Source organism: Lupinus angustifolius, chromosome LG07 (genome assembly GCF_001865875.1).
Source record: "Lupinus angustifolius cultivar Tanjil chromosome LG07, LupAngTanjil_v1.0, whole genome shotgun sequence".
Lineage (NCBI taxonomy): Eukaryota > Viridiplantae > Streptophyta > Magnoliopsida > Fabales > Fabaceae > Lupinus > Lupinus angustifolius.
Window position 1 is genome coordinate 4,832,237 of NC_032015.1, and position 19,939 is coordinate 4,852,175.

The 19,939-nt window shown below is 31.7% G+C and overlaps 1 protein-coding gene across 1 annotated transcript; it reads right to left on the minus strand.

Annotated features, from left to right (window-relative positions):
* Window positions 14,844-18,325, minus strand: LOC109351934 (malate dehydrogenase, mitochondrial). Its single transcript, XM_019593643.1, has 7 exons — window positions 17,996-18,325; window positions 16,781-16,954; window positions 16,308-16,476; window positions 15,930-15,991; window positions 15,691-15,812; window positions 15,448-15,565; window positions 14,844-15,279 (listed from the first exon to the last, which is right to left on the minus strand). Exons 1-7 carry the CDS (start codon window positions 18,248-18,250, stop codon window positions 15,142-15,144), a joined length of 1,038 nt encoding a protein of 345 aa, XP_019449188.1. The 5' UTR covers window positions 18,251-18,325; the 3' UTR covers window positions 14,844-15,141.

The window sequence follows — 19,939 nt, forward strand, 5'->3', positions numbered from 1 at the left end:
GTCTAATGAAACCCGACCATATTCAGATTCGATCATGGTCGAGCTAAACCCGACGAGCAAGTAGGCTTGAGTTTTGCTCATCCCTAAGATCAGTATATGCCCTTTCAAGGGTAAAAAATAATTCATTGCCAAGTTCGAGATACTTTTATGGATGTAGTATGTGGAGAAATAAGTCTTCAATTGTATTTCTTGTTATTTTGTGTATGATTTAAATACAGATAGACTTTCCTTTTATTTTTAATTAATTTTGAGATAGAAAGTCAAATCAAATCTTAAAAAAACCCTGCCAAAGCATATTAAAACAAAAAGGTTGAGACTGCAATCTGCTCAACAAATAAGGCATAGGTAGGATACAATGAATATTCTTTTTTTTTACATGCAAGGGACCCGCATGCTTTTGGGACCCGAAGAGTAGAATGTGAAACTAAGCGGTGGCGGCACCACATGGGTTGGATGCATAATTGCATGATCTATACGCAGAGGGTGATGACCATTTTCTGTGTTCGAGATTTAGACACTCAATACCCATTCTCCTGATCTCAGTGTAGAAGAATGCTTATTATTACACATTACCACAAGAAAACAAAACTTGTTTTTCGTGATTGACTTTGGAGTGCTTAGTAAAAGCACTATCTCTGACATTGGCAATGTCTAATCACATTAAAATTTTAATATTATTTTGTACAAGTAGTTGATATTTGACAAATTTCACTATAAGTTAAGTGGCGTACGAGGAATTTGTTAAATATTATCTACTATAAAGTTCTTAATATGTATATAAAATTGTATATAATCTTAACATATACGAGTCTCCTTAACCTTACACATTTAATATATTATATAAAGTGTCTACATTAAACAATGCCCAACCTAATATTGTTAGTGGTCCACAACTCTTTAAGCCTTTCTCCAAGGTCTATATATTCAACCATCGTTCCTTAGAGTCTCCATAACATTTTAGCTGTCTTTAGTAACTTGAAAGTGATGGCAAGCTTGAGAACATTATGTTTTGTTCTTCTCTTCACGTCAATTTTGATATGCCAAGAAGCTCGTCCTCTTCCTTCACTATTCTCAAGTAATAATCAGAACCATACATTTGAAATGAGTGTGAAACAAATGTGGAAGGAAATCACTAGAAGGAAGCAATTGCAAGGTACAAATTATGAGCTAGATCGACTCAGTCCAGGTGGCCCAGATCCTCGTCATCACTAATATTGGACATATTGAAATTGTTGATTTGAGTATCTCAAATCATACAATTTCTTTTACAATAAATCAAATTTTTTTATCATAGTTTTTTCACCTTTTATCTCTTGACCTATCTCAAAAGACCTATAAAAAAATCAAATGTCAACTCAAAGTAGTCAAATGTTGGTTGTAAAGTAACATTTTTGGTTTAATATTTATGTGATCGTTATTACATATATCTGAGTGAATAAGAGTATATGCCCATAAAAATGTAAGAGAGAGTGAAAGTTGTACTTTTATATTAAGTGATATGTGTATAAGTATATATATGCTGTATTATTCATCCAATATTAACACGCATCCTTGTATTGTGCTAATGATTTATGTAACAATTTCTAGCTTAGTCCTTCAATGAGCCACAAATAGGGTATATATATATATATATGTTGAATGATTCATGATGGTGTGTATAGATAGTAGTTAATTATGAGTTGACAAGTGCGTGCAAACATATGAATCTCTTCACACTCTCAAGAATAAGGAGCATAGATTCTTTAGCTACAAATCATCAAGTTAATTAGTAATGCTGTATGGTTGCCTTATTTATGACATGTGAGAAGCATTAACTAGCTCAACACCAATATGAATCCAATATAGTGCTGCTCCACTCGGACAATATTTAAGAACATGGTATAGTTCCACACTTCAATCTTGCTGTTAATCATTAAGCTTATAATGGGGTTTCTCCACTTAGGTATTATTGTCATTAATGGCAGTGGACGAACCTATCATATTAAGCACGAATAAGGGACTAATTAAAGGACTAGCATATAGAAATGTAAGTGCTACCAAAATTGGAATTTATTCTAAATACGTGACTTAAGAAGGATGCCGAATCTTTTTACTATCCCATTTGAAAGCTACTAAAACATTTTTTCCTGAATAGGAATTTGGTTGTACTTAATGTAAAAATGTTCTTACATTACTAGTTCATGATTTATCATTAATATATTAATAATAATTGATTATTAAATAAAAAGGTAATGTATACTTGTAAATGATTCATGATATATCTTGAATGTAAAAAAAATTATTTACACCATCATTTTTAATTAGACAAAGTTTTTAGACCCAAGTACTTACATTTTATAATGAATGTAATATCTATGCGTAGTAAAAAGTAAAGATTTGTGTACAGTTAGTATATCATTCATAATTCATTTGTGTACTTTTACTATTACATTTATTTAAGAGTGAGTCAATGATCATTGAAAAATGAATAGTAGAAGATGTAGTAACAATATAAAAACTTTTATATCTATATTTTTTTTTCTTTTTCTTTTATAATTATGACTCTATTAACTCTTTAGGACAATTTGATTCGATTTTGTAAATAAATTGAAATAGGATATAATTGATTACTCACAAAATTCCCCAAAACAAAATTGAGAAAACAGTAACGATGTTTTCTTTTTAAGTTGTGCGCTTTCATCGCAGTGTAAAATTGGATAAGTGAGTGTTTGGTGGGTTTGACGGCTATACGCTCCTGTTATCAATGCTATAGCTTGAGCAGAAAAGAATGAAATATTTAAACTTTTAAATTATACAGCCTTTGACCTAGAGGTTCAAACATATAATAATTCGTCTATAATATAGCACATATAACACAGCAATTTGCATATTTTGTATTTATGCTATGTGATTTGTATATTATGTGTAAAAATGATATGTATGAAAATAAATTTAACCATGGAGGTTCAATAAGATTCACAGATGTGGGTGAGCAGGACTCAACCCTAACCGCTCACCCGGCATTGTCCTATCATGATCGAGTCCGAATAGGGTTGAGTCTGATCGGGTCCAAATAGGGTTGAGTTTGATCGGGTCTGAATAGGGTTGGGTCTGATCGGGTCCGAACAGGGTTGGTTCTGACCGGGTCCGAACAGGGTTAGGTCTGACCGGGTCCGAACAGGGTTGAGTTTGATCGGGTCTAGGGCTGGATTAGGGTTCAAAATAGACTCAACCAATATTTAGGGCCAGACCAAACAAGACCTGACCTGTCCCGTTCCAAGGTTACTCGCTCATCATGTTTGTATGTGTTTCTACTCAAATGTGTATAGAATAATGATACCCTTTTGGTCGAAAATACCATTTATTCTTTAATTTTTCCATAATATATACATGATTAATAATATGTATATATATACATAAATCATTTTATATATCAAACTACATATTCATAATAATAAATAATATTGAGAAGTTTTTATCTAAAATGAGTATGCATTATATTTAATCGAGTTTAGGGTCGGGTCGGGTTTAAAGGCTGACCCGATCGCTATTTAGAGTCGGGTTAGCTTCGGGTCTAGGACCAGGTCCGAGCTCAAAAAAGTAACCCGATCAATATTTATGGTCGGGTAAGGACAAGCCTTAATCTGTCCCAACCCGGCTTCTATTATCTTGATATTAAGAAAGCAAAGGTAAATACTACTTTTTAAACTTCATTTCATAACTGTATCAATAGTCTTAACTAGGATGAGAACTTTAAGAGATCATTAGTCTGAATATTGAACCAATTGGATAAGATTATCTTTTTATGCAAACCAAGGATAAGATTGATTAAGCAAAAAGGTATAAAATAATTAAGAGTTCAGCACTTTTTGTAACTAAAAAGGATGAGTGGCACATTCGTGGGCCGGTAATAGTAAAACTTTATCTTACCACATGAAGTGTACTTGTAGATAACATGATTTTTTAATGCATAGCATGACCAACATAAGGTGTGCCTATAAAATTTTGTCTAGAGTGGCAAAAGTTGACTTGAGGATACCTAACAAAAAAGGATTATTTCTGTACTATTTCTCTGTTATTTTATATTAGCAATAAATGTGTGCAAATTTACATAAAAAATGGCAATGTTCTTATTATTTCTGTATGTTGTACCATCTATCTTTCTAGAAAACTACACATCTAGATCCACAGAAGCTGAAAACTGATCACTTTAAATTTTATTTGGATTCTTTGGATTTAGTAAAGATTCGACTATATTCGACTTCAACTCATTCACAAAATTGAGCCATATTATCCTAAAATCGTAAAGTATAAAATATGAGCATTTGAGTCTAAACGAATTGCATACTTTACCCTATTTATTTCAAAAAAAAGAATATATTTATTACTCAATCCAATATGCACCGTTTGATGTTTTACATTTTCGTTTAGTCTAAATATTTTAATATTTTAGAAACTTAATATACATTTATGAGAAGGGGTCTACTTAGTGAATATAAAAAACATAAATCAATTTTAAAAAAATTTAATGGTTTAAATTTATTTATTAATTCAAATTATTAATTAATTATTAAAATACACACAAAGTAAGTGAATACCCTCCTCCCTACATTTATATCATTATATTTTGATATCTTCTATTTATTATTATTTTTGTTTTTCACCCCATATTTCTCTATTTCTTTTAAACGTAGTTTCTAATATACATTAAGTGATATTATTTAAGTGATATTATTTAAGTGAATTATATAAATTTTTTATAATTTTTTAAACTATGTACATAACATTAAACACCATTTATCATCATTTCATCCAATATATGGCCCTCTAGTACTAGGATCCATATTTCTAAAAAAGAGAAAGAAAAAACTCACACAAATCACACATCTGATGCTTATACTTTGTGAATATCATAGGTGTTTGAAAATAAAGTGAAATTGAGAAATAAAAAGGTCTTAAGACTATATTTTAGAGTGAATTGAAGAAAAGGAAATCTCATAACTTATATACTTAATAAGTTCTCAACTTTATAAATAGATTTCCCATCATTTGGAAAAAGTGTATCGGTTAAATGACATTTTCTAACTTTCTCTTTTTCCAAGCAATTTACAACAAACTTCTCTCGCATTCTTTTCCAGAACCATTGAGTGATAACAATCTTATCTCTATAGGCTCTTTTAAATGGCAGCAACCATTGTTGAGTGATGAAAGCCACATTATGGCTGTGGCATTAGTCATATTATTAAGTGTTGAAAGCGGTGTTATAGGTGTGAGTATAATTCTAAAACAGTTTTAACATTGCATTGGTCATTCGGTACAATGATTTGTACCATTTATTCTGGGAAGTTGGTAGGTTGTTTAATTTTTTTTTGCCTAAAGAAGCAACCTATTACATGAGACTTATTCGAGTAATATATTTGGTTGAAAATTTTACATTTTTAATTTAGGAGCAATGGGAAAATGACTATAAAAGAACGGAAGCACTTGTTTAATATGATGGAAAGTCCGTTTGATATGCTACTTTTTCATGTGAAAATTCATTGTTAACTATTACCTACATCCAAATTGTAGACGATTTTTTGTTCACCGATAATGATACATCAGCAATGGTCATTCATTATGGATGGATTTGTAGTTTGTGATGGAGAGAAAGAGGACTCAAAACAAAAAAGGATTATTATTTACTTCTTTAAAGAGGAGGATGCACTTACTCCACTAAATGATAAATAAGGCATTAGAAACTCTTATTTGTTAATGTTTTTCCTTTTTTTTTTTGTTTTATGAGTGTTTTTGTCTTTTTAAATATAATAGTTTTTTGTTTTCTTACTTTATATTCAACCAAACAAGAAAGATTGAGAAAAAATATTTCTTTTTCTTTTTTATTTCATTCCTACCAATTAATATAAAAATTTATTCTTTTTCTCATCTATTTATTTCTCTTTATTATCTCACATATTCCTGTCATCTCACTTTCTTCTCTCGACAAAATAAAATATAAGAGTTTTTTACATTATCAATACTATATTCACTCTTAAGTAAATTAAACAAAAGTAATATACATAAATCATAAGTGTACTAGCATTGTAAAAGTAAAAAAAAAAAAATTACTCTGATATCTTACATTAGTACATACATATTAAACTTTAATGGGAAAAAATTACTCTAATATCTTACATTACTAATACATACATATCTTACATTAGTAATACATACATATTACTCCTCATTCTAGCCATTAATTTTATGGACATCTAATGATTTAGATCTAGTCACTAATTCAAACCGTTGGATTTTCCTATAATTAATGGTTAAGATGATGAGTAAATTTAAAAAACTTACTCTTGGAGTAAGTGAATCCCTTATTAATTATATACAGAATAATGACATATATTTATCCCAAAATACCGTTGATTCTCTAATTTTTATCATCACATATGTAAATGATTATAAAAATATATAAATATATATCATTTCATATATCAAATTACATATCTATAATAATAAATAATATTAAGAATATTTTATCTAAAAGGAATATGCGTAATTTAACCGAATTGAGATTCGGGTTAAAAAGTTGACCCGATCAACATTTGGGCCAGGTTAACCTTCAGATCTATAGTTGAGTTCAAATTCAAAAAAATAATTCGGCCAATATTTAAGGTCGGATAAGGGACAAATCTTAGCCAATCCAAAAAATAAAATAACTCATGATTCATATGACCAACTATAAAATGATATTAAAAATAAAATAGAATAACTCATGATTCATATAACCTGCTAACTAGTATCCTTTAAAGATATTATATGACCATTCAAAAAATAAAATGTATTAAAAATTACAACTTCAAGGAATAAAATTTGAGTAACTCATATCACAAAAAATAATAGAATATTATGACATCTTTCCACTTATTTAATGGAAGTGACTTAAAGAGAGTGGGACTTGATTGTTCAGTAAGGTAACTCCCTCATTTCCAATGCAAAGTTTCAAATTTTTTAATTCGTGTTAGCCGTACAATTGTCAAAGGAGATCTATAGTGCAAATGCGGCAAGTAAGCCAAATAAACAGCTAGTTGGCCTGAGCCATTTCCCGAGTGGCCATGCAATTGTGGACAAAGCATTAAAGCTTTTCATGCCATATCTTACATTAATATGATACATTTGTTATGTCTTTCAGGGTGGACAAAAGGTTTTTTGTCTGTACTGCGTTTCTTATTCAATATTTTCAATAACATAATGTTTAAGGTGAGCAAGACAATCTAAGATGAATAGATGTGGTTTGGACAGTATAGACGACATTCATTTCTGATATATAGAAGAAGCAACCAAAATGGCTAAATCCAAATTGTATAACAACATTCTAAATGTAATTTTTCTGCAAAAGTTGAACTTGATAGAGGACAGAAAGAACCCAAAATAGAGATAAGACAAGGATTAATTGCTTGGATTATAGTTATCTGCTTACACGACCTTCCATTAAGACTTTTGTAGTGCAACTCATAATGTTCATTTTCTCTGCATTTCTTTCAACCTTGCATGTGTATAAATAGGCTTCCCCTGGTTATACTATGAACTACTTCACTCATAGTCCATAGATATATCTATATCTATAAGCATTTGAGCTAGCTACTTTTTTCTTGTCATTTGAGTTCTTGTAAGACCATGACCACTTTAAAAAACTCAAGAGTCTTTATTCTCTTCCTAATTACACTAACATTGCTTGTAGTGAGCTCAGAGGCAAGAATTCTCACTCAATTCTCAACAATGGGCGAAAAGATTAACCGTGAAGTTCGTCTGCGCGAATTAATCAACAATGTAAGAAATAATAAGAGTTATGGGAAAAGGTCAATGCTAGGTGCAAGATTGGACAGAGTCTCACCCGAAGGACCAGATTCTCAACATCATAAGCCAATAGCCATGTCAAATTGACATCCATTAGGAGCCATAACGGTTTGACTGCAGAAATGTTTCTTTCACTCCAATTTTGTACATCAAACTAAACAATATCCTTTTCGGTGAAGAAAAAGGGATGTAACAAAAGAAATTGTGAGGCTTTCCTTTCTTTTCTCGAAAAGGATGTTGTATAAGTTTGATGTATAAATTTGAAGTACAAATAACATTTCTGTTTTCACAAGAAATCCTAACAAAGATCAATAAAATAATGTGGTGCTCCTCTTGGTATGGCTCAACAGTTGAACATATTAAGTTGAAACTCGTTTTGACATGTTCAAAGTAGTCTTTGCACTAAGGATGTATATGTCTAGCAAGTGGAAATGGAAAGATGAAATGGTATGACACTATGATGCAATTTGCATATACATGTTATGCCATTTTCTCTCCTCTCTCTATTTTCATCTCTACAATCCACATTTTCTGGTTTGCTTATGTAATAATGATTAGAATATATTTGAGTTTCTCATTTTCTCTTGCCTTCATATTTCTTAATTTTCTCTTCCTTCCTTCCAACAATACTTATTGCTTATGATTTGAAATGCACTTCTACTTGATAACTATCATGATTGTAGGTAAAAAAATTAAGCAATGAACAAGAACAGCATGGTTTTCTGCACTACTAATATTACAGTACAGTATACTACAACAATTTAAGTTGGTAGCATATTATGCTATACTTCACATCCACCTTCTACTTCATCAACCCAATTTGATGTTTATATTTTAGATTATTTAACTTAATTGTATAATGAAACCATCAAAATAGTGCTTCTCATGACATGGCCTTCCTTGCTGATGGAATTTTGAATGACACTCCATGATGTGGACTTGTAGGATGTTCCACATGATCGGAGATCTCTTTTTCTAGTCTGTGACCCCATTTGTATCTCGGATAATTAAAATGTGTCATTCAATTAAATAGAAAAATCATAAATATAAAGTTATATTATTTGATGTAAATTTATTGGACAAAGAGTGACATGATTTTTGGGGAAGAATCGTTCGGTCCACATTTAGATTTTTTTACAACTCACAACAATAACGGTAGAAGATTATGTCTTTAAGTAGAATGATACTTTATGTTAATACGTCAAAAGTTATCCCAAAATTATCATGTGGGGTTATACATGATTATTTACTTGGCCATGCTTGCATTTGAAATTTAGGAGTTAGAAATTGTAAGAATAGGCATGGATGAAATGTTAATTAATGAATCTTTGATAAAATCATTTTGACCATAAGACTAACCATTGGGTCTTACTCATCCAAGTTCCTAAATGGCCTTATCATTCATGTTTTAACAAACACCTTAGATTATCTGTCTCCAACCTTTCATTTATGTACTTTTAGCTTTCAACTAGCTTTTCACTCAATTTCAAAATGAGTAATGATATATTTTCCTACTAAATCTTACTACAAATCGTTCTTTAAAAGAATGTCCATCTTCTTTCATATTTTGAGGTCTCATTCAAAAACTAACAGCAAAACTAGCAACAACAAGAACTATTGGCAGTTGGAAGTGAGTATAGTACAAACAAGGGGTTATATGTAAGATAACTAATAATAGTACAAAACACACATTCTTAGCTTGTTATATGTATAAATTATGAGATAAGTTTTAATCAAGTTGGAAAACATTAAAACCTTTTCATTAAATTTTGCTAAATCAGACCTGATGATTAGATTAAAATAAATCAAATCAAATCAAACGGATCTAATTTGCCTAATTTAGTTTTTCACATTGATTATATCAACCTAAACAAACATGTCATCCTATGGTTTGTCTTGTATCTTAGAATATGTATTGTAAATGCTCACATATCCTAGTGTTTGTCTTATATGTTATTTAAATTTTTTCTTATTTTTTACACAGTTAATAACTTTTAAAACTATTTTTATCATTCCATAAAGTGAATTAATTTTCTCATATAAATTTAACCAAAGTTCTACTCAAGAAATATCCTAAATCACATATAACCCTTAATCATTTATATGAATAGCGTAGTTACTAATTTTTCTATTGATATATACTTATGTAGTAGTGCTTAAAGAAAGACATTACAATTTACTTGTCTCTTGTATGGAATGAATAGGGATGGGACACGATATCATCCACTCACTGTCCCTTTTCACACAAATTCAAACATAGTTTATCAATTAATAGCAAAAATGAAGATTATTTGTCCCATTTTTAATATTTGATTTGTGTATCGATTCAATTAAAAAATAATAATTAAGAAAAATTATAAAAACAAAAAATAATCTTATAATATGTTATCCTTAAAAGCTATTAACTATGTCAAAATCAAAAGTTGTGACTCGGGTGACTGAGTGTACATGTCACAAATATAGGAATAATACATATTTTTTTTTTAGTATAACCAATATATTAATTTTAATATATAGTTAAAGGAATGGTTCAAGTGGTACATGTTTGATTCCTCTTAAGTAAGATATCGGGTTCGAGTCATGTGGATGAAAAAATATCCGTTGGGAGAGTTAGCCCCACATACTTGTGATGTTCCCGGCTCGAACATGATTACCTTAAGTGTATACATGTAGGAAACAAGAAAAAAAGAACTAATTCCTTTTGTGATATATGATTATCTTCTAACAAATATCGTTGTCAGCAATTGAAAATTTGATCTATCTAGGAATTGAATAAGACCTTAAATAACTAGATTAACATCTGGTATGAATAATACATAAGAACATAAGAACATATTTTAAGATTTGTATATCGGAAAAAATAGAATTTAGTGATAAATCATGAAATTGATTTTTTTTCGTTCTATTCTTTTTAAAGGTTTAGTTTAAATGAGATTTATAATTCACCAATAATGATCAATCATTGTGAGCTTATAGAAAACCAAAAGCAACCTATGGCAGAAACCAAACAAGGGATATAATGTTACATGAAAGAAGGTTATAGAAATAAAAATATGCTTAAAGAAATCATGTAAATGAGCCAAATGACACGTGTATTCCAGTAATGTAAAGATGTTGTTTAAGACAAATAAACATCTCATGTATGATGATTGTGGAGAAAGCATAACAAGTTTTCATGGCATATCGATACAGAAATTTTTCATAAGGTGGAGTAACGGTTCTTTTGTCCGTTACTACTTTTCTTACTCAATCTTTTTAATAGGATGAACAAGACAATTTGAGATGATTTGGTATGGTCATAAAAGTGATGAAGAAAAAACAAAAGGAGCCATACCCAATAAGGATTATAAAATTTTCTTATTCAAAACATTTGATAAGAGAAGTAAGACAAGGGTTGCTTGAATGGTATAGTTTTGCTTACATTAACATGAACTTCCAATAGTATTCTTGTGTTATGCAACTCTCCTAAAGTTCATTTCCTTTGAATTGCTGGTATCCAAGTTCCAACCTTGTATCTGAATACATAGGCTTTCCCTAATTATACTATAAGTTGCTTCACTGATATATATATATATATCTATAATTACAAGCATTTATTTTAAGCTACTTTGCTTCTTTTTCTTGCCATTTGAGTTTTTGTGAGACAATGGCTACTTCAATGAAGTCAATACAGTTTGTTCTCTTAATTATTCTGACATTGTTTGTTGTGAGTTTAGAGGAAAGACTTGTTCCTCAGTTCTCAGCAATAAGCAAAAGGGTTAATAGTAAAGTTGGCTTAAGTGAATTTATTAACAATGTAAGAAATTGCAAAGAGTGACACTCAAAGAGGTCAATGCTACTAGCATCACCAGAAATCTCAGATTGATATTTTATTAGGATCCATATCAATCCTAATAAAATCAACAAAACAATATGTTGCTGTTCCTCTATAACAAGTAAACTCTTTTTGACATGCACTTAGGCTTGTTTAGCACAAGTGAAAATAGAGTCAATATAGTGGTAGAAGTTGTGCTTTTGTAACAATTAGACCTTAAGGTATTTTAATTTCTCTTCCCTTGTTTTTCATTATTTTGCTCTTCTTCCTTTCCAATAATACAACTGGACTTTTGATGCAGTCTTTGTGATGGTTATACCATATCTGTATCAGACCAACCATCCACTTCCCATAACATAAATTCCAATAACTAACTAGTACTTTGCATGAATGAAATGTACAAAACAATAAATACCAGGGTTCTCTGCTCAGTTTAGTGTATAATGTAGCATCCCAGAGGTCTCATATTCTCATTCATACTAATATAATTGAAGGGAACCTATAGTGCATGTCCATCATTTTATCCATCAATAGTTCAATACAAATTGAATTGATTTCACAAGTAACAATTTGTTAGCTTTTCTAGCAGATACAAGTCAAATGTGTCAATCCTCTTAGAGCATAAGATTAACTGAACGGCTCTGCCAGTCTCATAAAATTCTTAAACTTAGCTGTTTTGATGTTAATCTTTGAACTATCTTCTTGTTAATATCTAGCCCTACTTTTCACAAAATAAAAAATTAGAAAAAAGTGACTAAATCAGCCACAGGCAATAAGCACAAGGAACATGCTATTGCATAAATAGTTAATCTATAATACTCAATAATATTAAATTTAAAGAAAGCTTGCAGAGAGTGTCTTGTGAACTGATATGGATAATTTGTTTCAAATTGAAAAGGATTGACTATAATCTTTTTATTAAATACAGCTTCTAACAATCATGTGGAAGAGGGTACTGACAGTATCTTGTATCTTTCATGCACAGAAAGAATCGCTCGTAAGCCAACGCCATTTTAGTTGCCGTAAACATTGAGCTTGCAAGCTCTTTGCAAGCCATTCCCTTCTTATGCAGAATTTTTGGCCCATCCCTAATAGCTGCCTCAAGGCTATGTATGAGAGACTCTAAGTTAGGTGAAAAAGTGTGCCCATAGTCTTCATTAACAATCACATTCCCAACAATGCTAGGATAATTTGGTGCAATAAGTGGCTTCCCACAATGCATTGCTTCTATCAATGTAAGATCAAGTCCTTGAGGTCTTAATGTAGGGTTCACAAAAACATCAAGTGCATTATAAAACCCTGAAAGCTCAGAAGGTTCCAAGGCACCTAAAACCTTCACATTAGAGCCTAATTCAGCATACCTTCTTTCCCATGGACCTGAACCAGCCACAAGCAAAAAAACACCCGGGAACCGTTTCGATATCACTGAGAAGGCTTCAAATAGAAGAGGATGTCCTTTGTCCTGAACCATTCTTCCCGCAACTCCCATCACTAGGCTTACATTGCCAGGAAGACCATACTTCCTTCTAAATTGCATACCCAATTCTGGGTCATGAACAAATTTGGTATCATCAATACCATTCAGTATAATGTGGACATTTCTTTGAGGAAGTTGGTAAGCATTAACCAAAACCTGACATGCACTACTGCTTATGCATATGTGTTGCTTGTAGTTTGAGAAGAATCTAATCTCATCAATAAGCTTTGGCAGTGCCTCTTGAAGCTCTATTTGGTTACCAGGCTTAAACCCTTTTCGGTATGAGAGAAGCTCTTGGAAAAGCTTGGAATGCATAATCTCATACCAAATTCCATGCCATGTTACAGCCACATTTGGAACAAGCTTTGCTCTCCAATATGGCAATGCAACACTTTCAGTATGCACATAATCAAATGCACCCCTTGCATTAATTTTACTGAAGATTTCAAATGCTAGAGAGATATCAACTAACCAATGATCATTTGCAGCAAAATATACATGCAGGTTGTGTTCATGTATGTCCCTATGGTGCTTCCTATCAGAGGGTGCAGAGAATACATGGATTTCATGGCCTCTAGCTGCTAGTGCATAGTATAAAGTGTAAGCATGTCTTTCCATACCACCTGGTTCTGCCCCAACAGGCCATGCTTTGGAAAATGCTGCAAGCTTGAGCTTCTCATGAGTTGGCCCAAAACAAAGCTTGTTCCAAGGGAAATTGGCATCTCTAAGGTCACCATTAAAGCCTAAATGCTCTGGCTGAAAGGAAAAGGATGATTCTTTTAGAAGCTTAACTGGTGTAAAGAAGAGGAGGTGAGTAAATATAAGAATCAGAGTAATGATAGCTACATATGTTATTGAGAGGAAGCTAAAAGAAGAACAAATATTGTATGGTCGGTGTTTCATTATTATTGTTAAAAGTAATGTGCAAGGGTTATACAAGAAAGTGCTTTGAACCATAGAAGGTGGATATTTAGCTTCCTGAATATTCATGGAGCTGATGCAGATGTCACCTTGGTTTTGTCAACTCCAGGTAGTCAACTTTTCATGAGTTGGCAATATTTAACTTGTATATATTGTCATAAATACGTACAACTAGTAAATATATATCAGTTCTTGGTTTGATATGAATGCAATGACTAAATTAAAATGATGTTTATCCTAATGGCCTGCATAATAAATGGTTCGCTATTTTCAATGCTGCATCAATTATCATCACTTTTCACTTGATTTTCATGGACTAATTCATTTGACAAAATATATACATACTGGCATTAGATGAAAGAGCTGCTAACTTATCAATATATACATTAGTTCCTTACTTCCTTTGTCATTTTACACTTATAAACTTGCAAAACCATTTTAATTCAATCAACTAATTTATTGACTTCCATGTTTTCAGCAAATTTATCAACATGTAAATAAAGGGAGCACATCTGTTATTCCACTTTTTGTACCATTTCATGTATCATCAATTGGTTGAAAAAAAATATTGAAGTTAAAATTGTAAATATTAAATATTTTTTTAGCCAATTATATCTCCTGGCATATGGAATGGCACAAAGGAGTGATGTGTACCCGTAAATAAAGCCTTCAAAAACTCATTCATTTGCAATTCCTTCCTTCTGCAATACAGCATATCTAACCACACTATCAGTCATCACATTTTCCATTTCCATCCTATACCCATAAAAGTTGTCAAACACTTAAAAAATCAAATGAGAAGAATAAAAGTTGCAAAACCATGGCAATCGCATTATATGAAACCATACATTTAGTTAAAAAGGGCCATTATGAATAGAATGGTCAATCTAAATTGGTATGAAGATCAACCCCTTGTTGGGTAACCAACTGCTCTCACAGACCATATTATTAAATCATGGTGTATACCTACTATAAATAAAACAACAAAGCTACCACGCCACCACTGCCGGCAGCATTACAACAATGGTTCTGAAAATGCAAAATTCGATTCGGTTCTTAAATGGAAGAATATCCATCAACCTGCTAGACGTGTATCTGACATGTTCAATTACTGGTTGGCAAATTTGATTCCCTTTTCGATGGATGATTTGAGTTCAGCCTTGAGGTTTTCAAGGCCTTGTTTCTCATAATCTGAAAGAGCACCTAAGCCAAAGACTTCCTCCACACCATTTCTTCCAAGCCTCACCTGCAAAACAATTCATCATTTTTTATTAACTGTAGCATGGAAGGTGCAACCAACATGTATCCCTTTCTATGAACAAGGGTTAAAACTTGAAAGTAGTACAATTGAAACTTAAGCATTCTTAAGCATTGAAAAAACAAAATAGAATAGAAAGCATCATAGTTAAACCACCTTGGATGCAAAGAAAGGAAGTTCAGTGACATTAGATTGCACAAATGAGCACTCAACAACATCTGGGACCCCATTAAGGCCCTTGAGGCAAGCATCAGCGAACAGAGCTCCAGCATAACTGCAAGAAGAATAAGAGGGCATGCTTAGAATTTACATCAACTATTTGCAAAAGTAACCACTGGGCTATACTCTTGCATTAGTATAAAGAATTTTCATTAAATGAAGAACTAAAGCCAGACATACGCCATTGACAAAGTTGCAGAACCTTTTCCAGCCTTAGCTTCCACAACTTCTGTGCCTCCATCTTGTGTTCTCTTTGTAAGAGCTTGAATGACATCATCATCTAGATTGGCTTGTGGTGTTGCCTAAAGAAGTAAAATAAACAGTTTAAAAGATTAGCATGCATGTATCAGGCTTAACAGTCAAACCAGAAATGCCTGCAGAAAAGAAGGAATTTGTTTAGCTAAAAAGCAAGAAGGTACTTGAGAAAATAGAGGCAGAATAGTAATGCCTGCATGGCCACCTACAACAGGTACATTGACCTCTGCATAAACATGAACAAACTCAAATTAAATGTTACATAACACAGAAAACAATCTGCCCTGCACTTCTGCAGTATAAGAAATGCAGAATCGTTATTCAGATCCAACCCTTCCACTGCCCAACACCCTTCTTAATTGAGATTACTCGACTTTATTATTGGAATTATTCGGCCTTTCTTCACAAAACCTTCATGCTTAAATAACTTCAAACTTTATTCTTCCTTTGTTCCATATTTATGCCACACAAAAAAACAATAATATATGAACATCAAGCAAGATACTAGAGTATTATTTATAAGTTTCAGACACTTCACATACCAGCAACTGGAACTTTGGCTTTCCCAGCATAGAAAGTTTTTGCCCTAACAACATCAAGGGTGGTCACACCGAACAACCTCTTCTCATCATAGGTCCCTGCCTTCTTGAAAACCTCAGCAGCAATGGGAACGGTGGAGTTCACAGGATTGCTTATCATGTTAACAAGAGCCTGATTCAACATATATATTTTTAGTACAATGATTACGATGAAACAAATTTATTTTGATTTGAAAATCAAAACAAAATTTATCACATTATGATTAATAATCACAAATGCTATGCTTTTTAAAGGATGATTAAAATCAAAGGGTCATGCCTAAAACTGATAAAAATCAAATTATAATTTTCTCCACAGCCAAAGCCAGTATACATGTTTTCCACAGCCAATTCCAAGCCAAAACAACACTGAGCAACATCAATTGACAACCGTGTAAGAACAAATAAAAAAGCAGCTCCAGGAAACAGGCACTCACATGGGGAGAACACTTAGCAATAGCAGCAGCCAGTGACTTGACAATGCCAGCATTAATGTTGAAAAGATCATCACGTGTCATTCCAGGCTTTCTAGGCACACCAGCAGGGATAATAACAACATCTGCTCCCTCCAAAGCTTTTCCAAGCTGCTCTTCACCTTGGTATCCAACTACCTATAATCCCAATTCACAAAAACAGCTCAATCAATTGTGGTACAACATCAAATTACAATGAAGCTTGCCTCTATAACATCATGTTACATTAAGGCTAATATTACAATAAAAAACACCAAAGTAGATCGGTACCCCTCAAAATTAGAAATCAAAGAGAAAGAATATGATTGTGTGTTCTTCACTGATTGAATGAGTTGAGATGAATAGAATAAATTACAAAGTTACATTGAAATGCTTATATAAAAGGAATGAAAACTAACTAACCTAACAAACCAAAACTAACTAATCAACTAAATTAAAAGGTAAGTAGGTTTAGACTAATTACTAACTCAATACAATATTAACCCAAAATACTAAAATATTTCAACACCCCCCTGGCTCCAAAGCCTTTGTTAGAAGGTTTTGACTTGCATGGGCCACCAATATTTTTATGATGAAATTCACATATCTTCCCAAGAGCTTAAACTGTCATATCAGATATCATTGCACCACTAGATTCTTCTTTAATTGAATGTACATGTTCTATCAGAGTATAACTTGGAGATAGCCACATTAGCAATTATTTTGAACTTGTGTCCTCCATACTTAGCACAGATGCCAATAGCCCATGCAATTGTTGAATACAAGAAAGATTAAAGCAAAAGGGTGAATGTGATAGTGAGTTTTGAGAGTTGAGATATATAATGAAGAAATATAAGAATTCTTAGAAGAAATAGAGGAACTCTTAGAAGAATGAAAATGAGATAATGATGGTGTTCATCAAGAACAAACACAATAGAAAGAAGATCAAATGATTTTATTGCTCAAGAATACTATCTTGGTTTCTTAGCCAAAGAATGAGAGAAATTTAGGATATGATGAAATATGAACAATATGTGTCCAAGAATAACAATGCTCAAAAGAATATCATATTGATTTCTTGGCCAAAGAATGAGATGAAATATGGGCAATATTTGCCTCAAAAATATCAAGAGAAGACAAATGTGAACATTTCTTTTGCTCAAGAAAAATGATGAAGAGGTTAGGATTGTTGTATTGTACCTGAGATCTGGTGTTAATGTGGCTGACATCGGCGGCGACACCGGGGGTACCACCGATATCGTAGAGTGAGAGGCTAGAAACGAGGGGATTGAGTTTCATCAACAGAGAAAGGGGTTGTCCAATGCCGCCAGCGGCGCCAAGGATGGCAACCTTGCGCTCCGGTACGGGCTCGGTGGCGTAGCCACGGCGAGCGACTTGAGAGGAGCGGCAGGAGACGGCTGAGTGGAGGGATCTGAGCATGGAATGGTTTATCATTTTGTTTTCTGACAGAGAAGTTTGAAGGAGAAGAGTAAAGAGAGAAGGGTTGATGAATGAATGAATGAATAAAAGTAAATGAAAGGTTTTGAGAGATTGTCTTTGCAATTTATGGGAACTGAGGGAGTGAGCCAGCACTGCGTTGTTATCGGTCCAGAGTAAATAAATGCTCAAATGCTAATAAAGTAAATGATTAAATATTTTGTGCCAAAACTATTTACTTCTTTCCCTTCTTTGCATGGGATACTTTGAAAAATTAGGTGAATTAAAAAAAGAAGATGAAAATATGTTAAATTTGTAAATAAGTGTATATGGATAAGTAAGCACAAGGTACAGTGGTTTAAGTCAAATAGATCCAAATGTTAAATGTTTAGGAGTACATTTATGTGTGGGGAAGGAATAACTGCATACCTCGAAAGAGATTAATTCTTTATATTTAGAATAGTAGGATACATGTACAATTTTTTTTGGATAAGTTTGTAAATTCAGCTCAATTTTTTTTTTGGATAAGTTTGTAAATTCAGCTCATTTTGTTTGAACTAAAGTTTGTAAATTATTATATTCAACTCATTAGCTGAAATTGGTGTAGTTTATGGAGGAAAAGAATTCATCAACTATTTAGTCATTGATTAATTTTATCAATAGGATAGGATGATGATTATTTATTTAATGTATATAAAATTAATTATAAACACATTATACATATAATTGAATGAGCTCAGGAAGGAGTTAAAATTTACTTAGCTCAAGTTTGTCTCATTTGTTTAATGAACTTAATTTTTAACTCAAATTTAACACATTTAATTCATGAACCATATAAATCAAGCTAAATAATGAGTTCAACATAGTTCAATTTATTGTCAACCATAATTATTATGAAAAATAAAATAATTGATATTAATTATTGTATTTTATCTGAATGGTCAATATTAAAATTAGTGAGTTTGTAACTATTAAGTAACTTTTAATTAAAATCATTCATGGGCAATATCCATAATCTAGGATATAACTACGAAATAGTATATAAATTGTTAAATATTTACTTATGTGTATATATAATGTAAATTGCTAGATAGTGCATCCACTATCTACTGTAGGGGATTGTAACTGTTTTGTTTCTGTTCTCTTCCAGAGGCTTCTTAGCCTCTGTTTTTCACCGAAAAAGATATATATATAATGTAAAATATGAAGCCTCTGCGCTTTGAGAACTAACACATGCTGTCAGCTTGAAATGTCATGTTTGGAATAATATTGTGTTCTATAAAAAAATATGGCTGCAAAAAAGCACTTCAAAGTAAATTATGTCTGCATTATAAAAGATCCTCAGTTTTTTTAAACATGCTTGATATCTTCATTATAGAAAATATTTATTTTTATACTTATAACTATTGGATAACAATCTTCATGTCCATGAAAAAAAACTTATAAAAATGGCAATGAAACCAAATATTTAAATGATAATTAAATATTTAATATTATAATACAAATTAATTCACATACATGAAATGAAGATCATTAAATTGGATGTTATTTCTATAAACAATTAATTGTAATAAATAATGGTAATTTTTAAAAACTGTCAGCTGTATTAGATTTCAAGTAATACAACTAATTATGGGATAAAAGCATTTACATCATTAATCAATAATTAAATGCTTAAAAGTTAAAACTCAATTCAAAATAAATAAA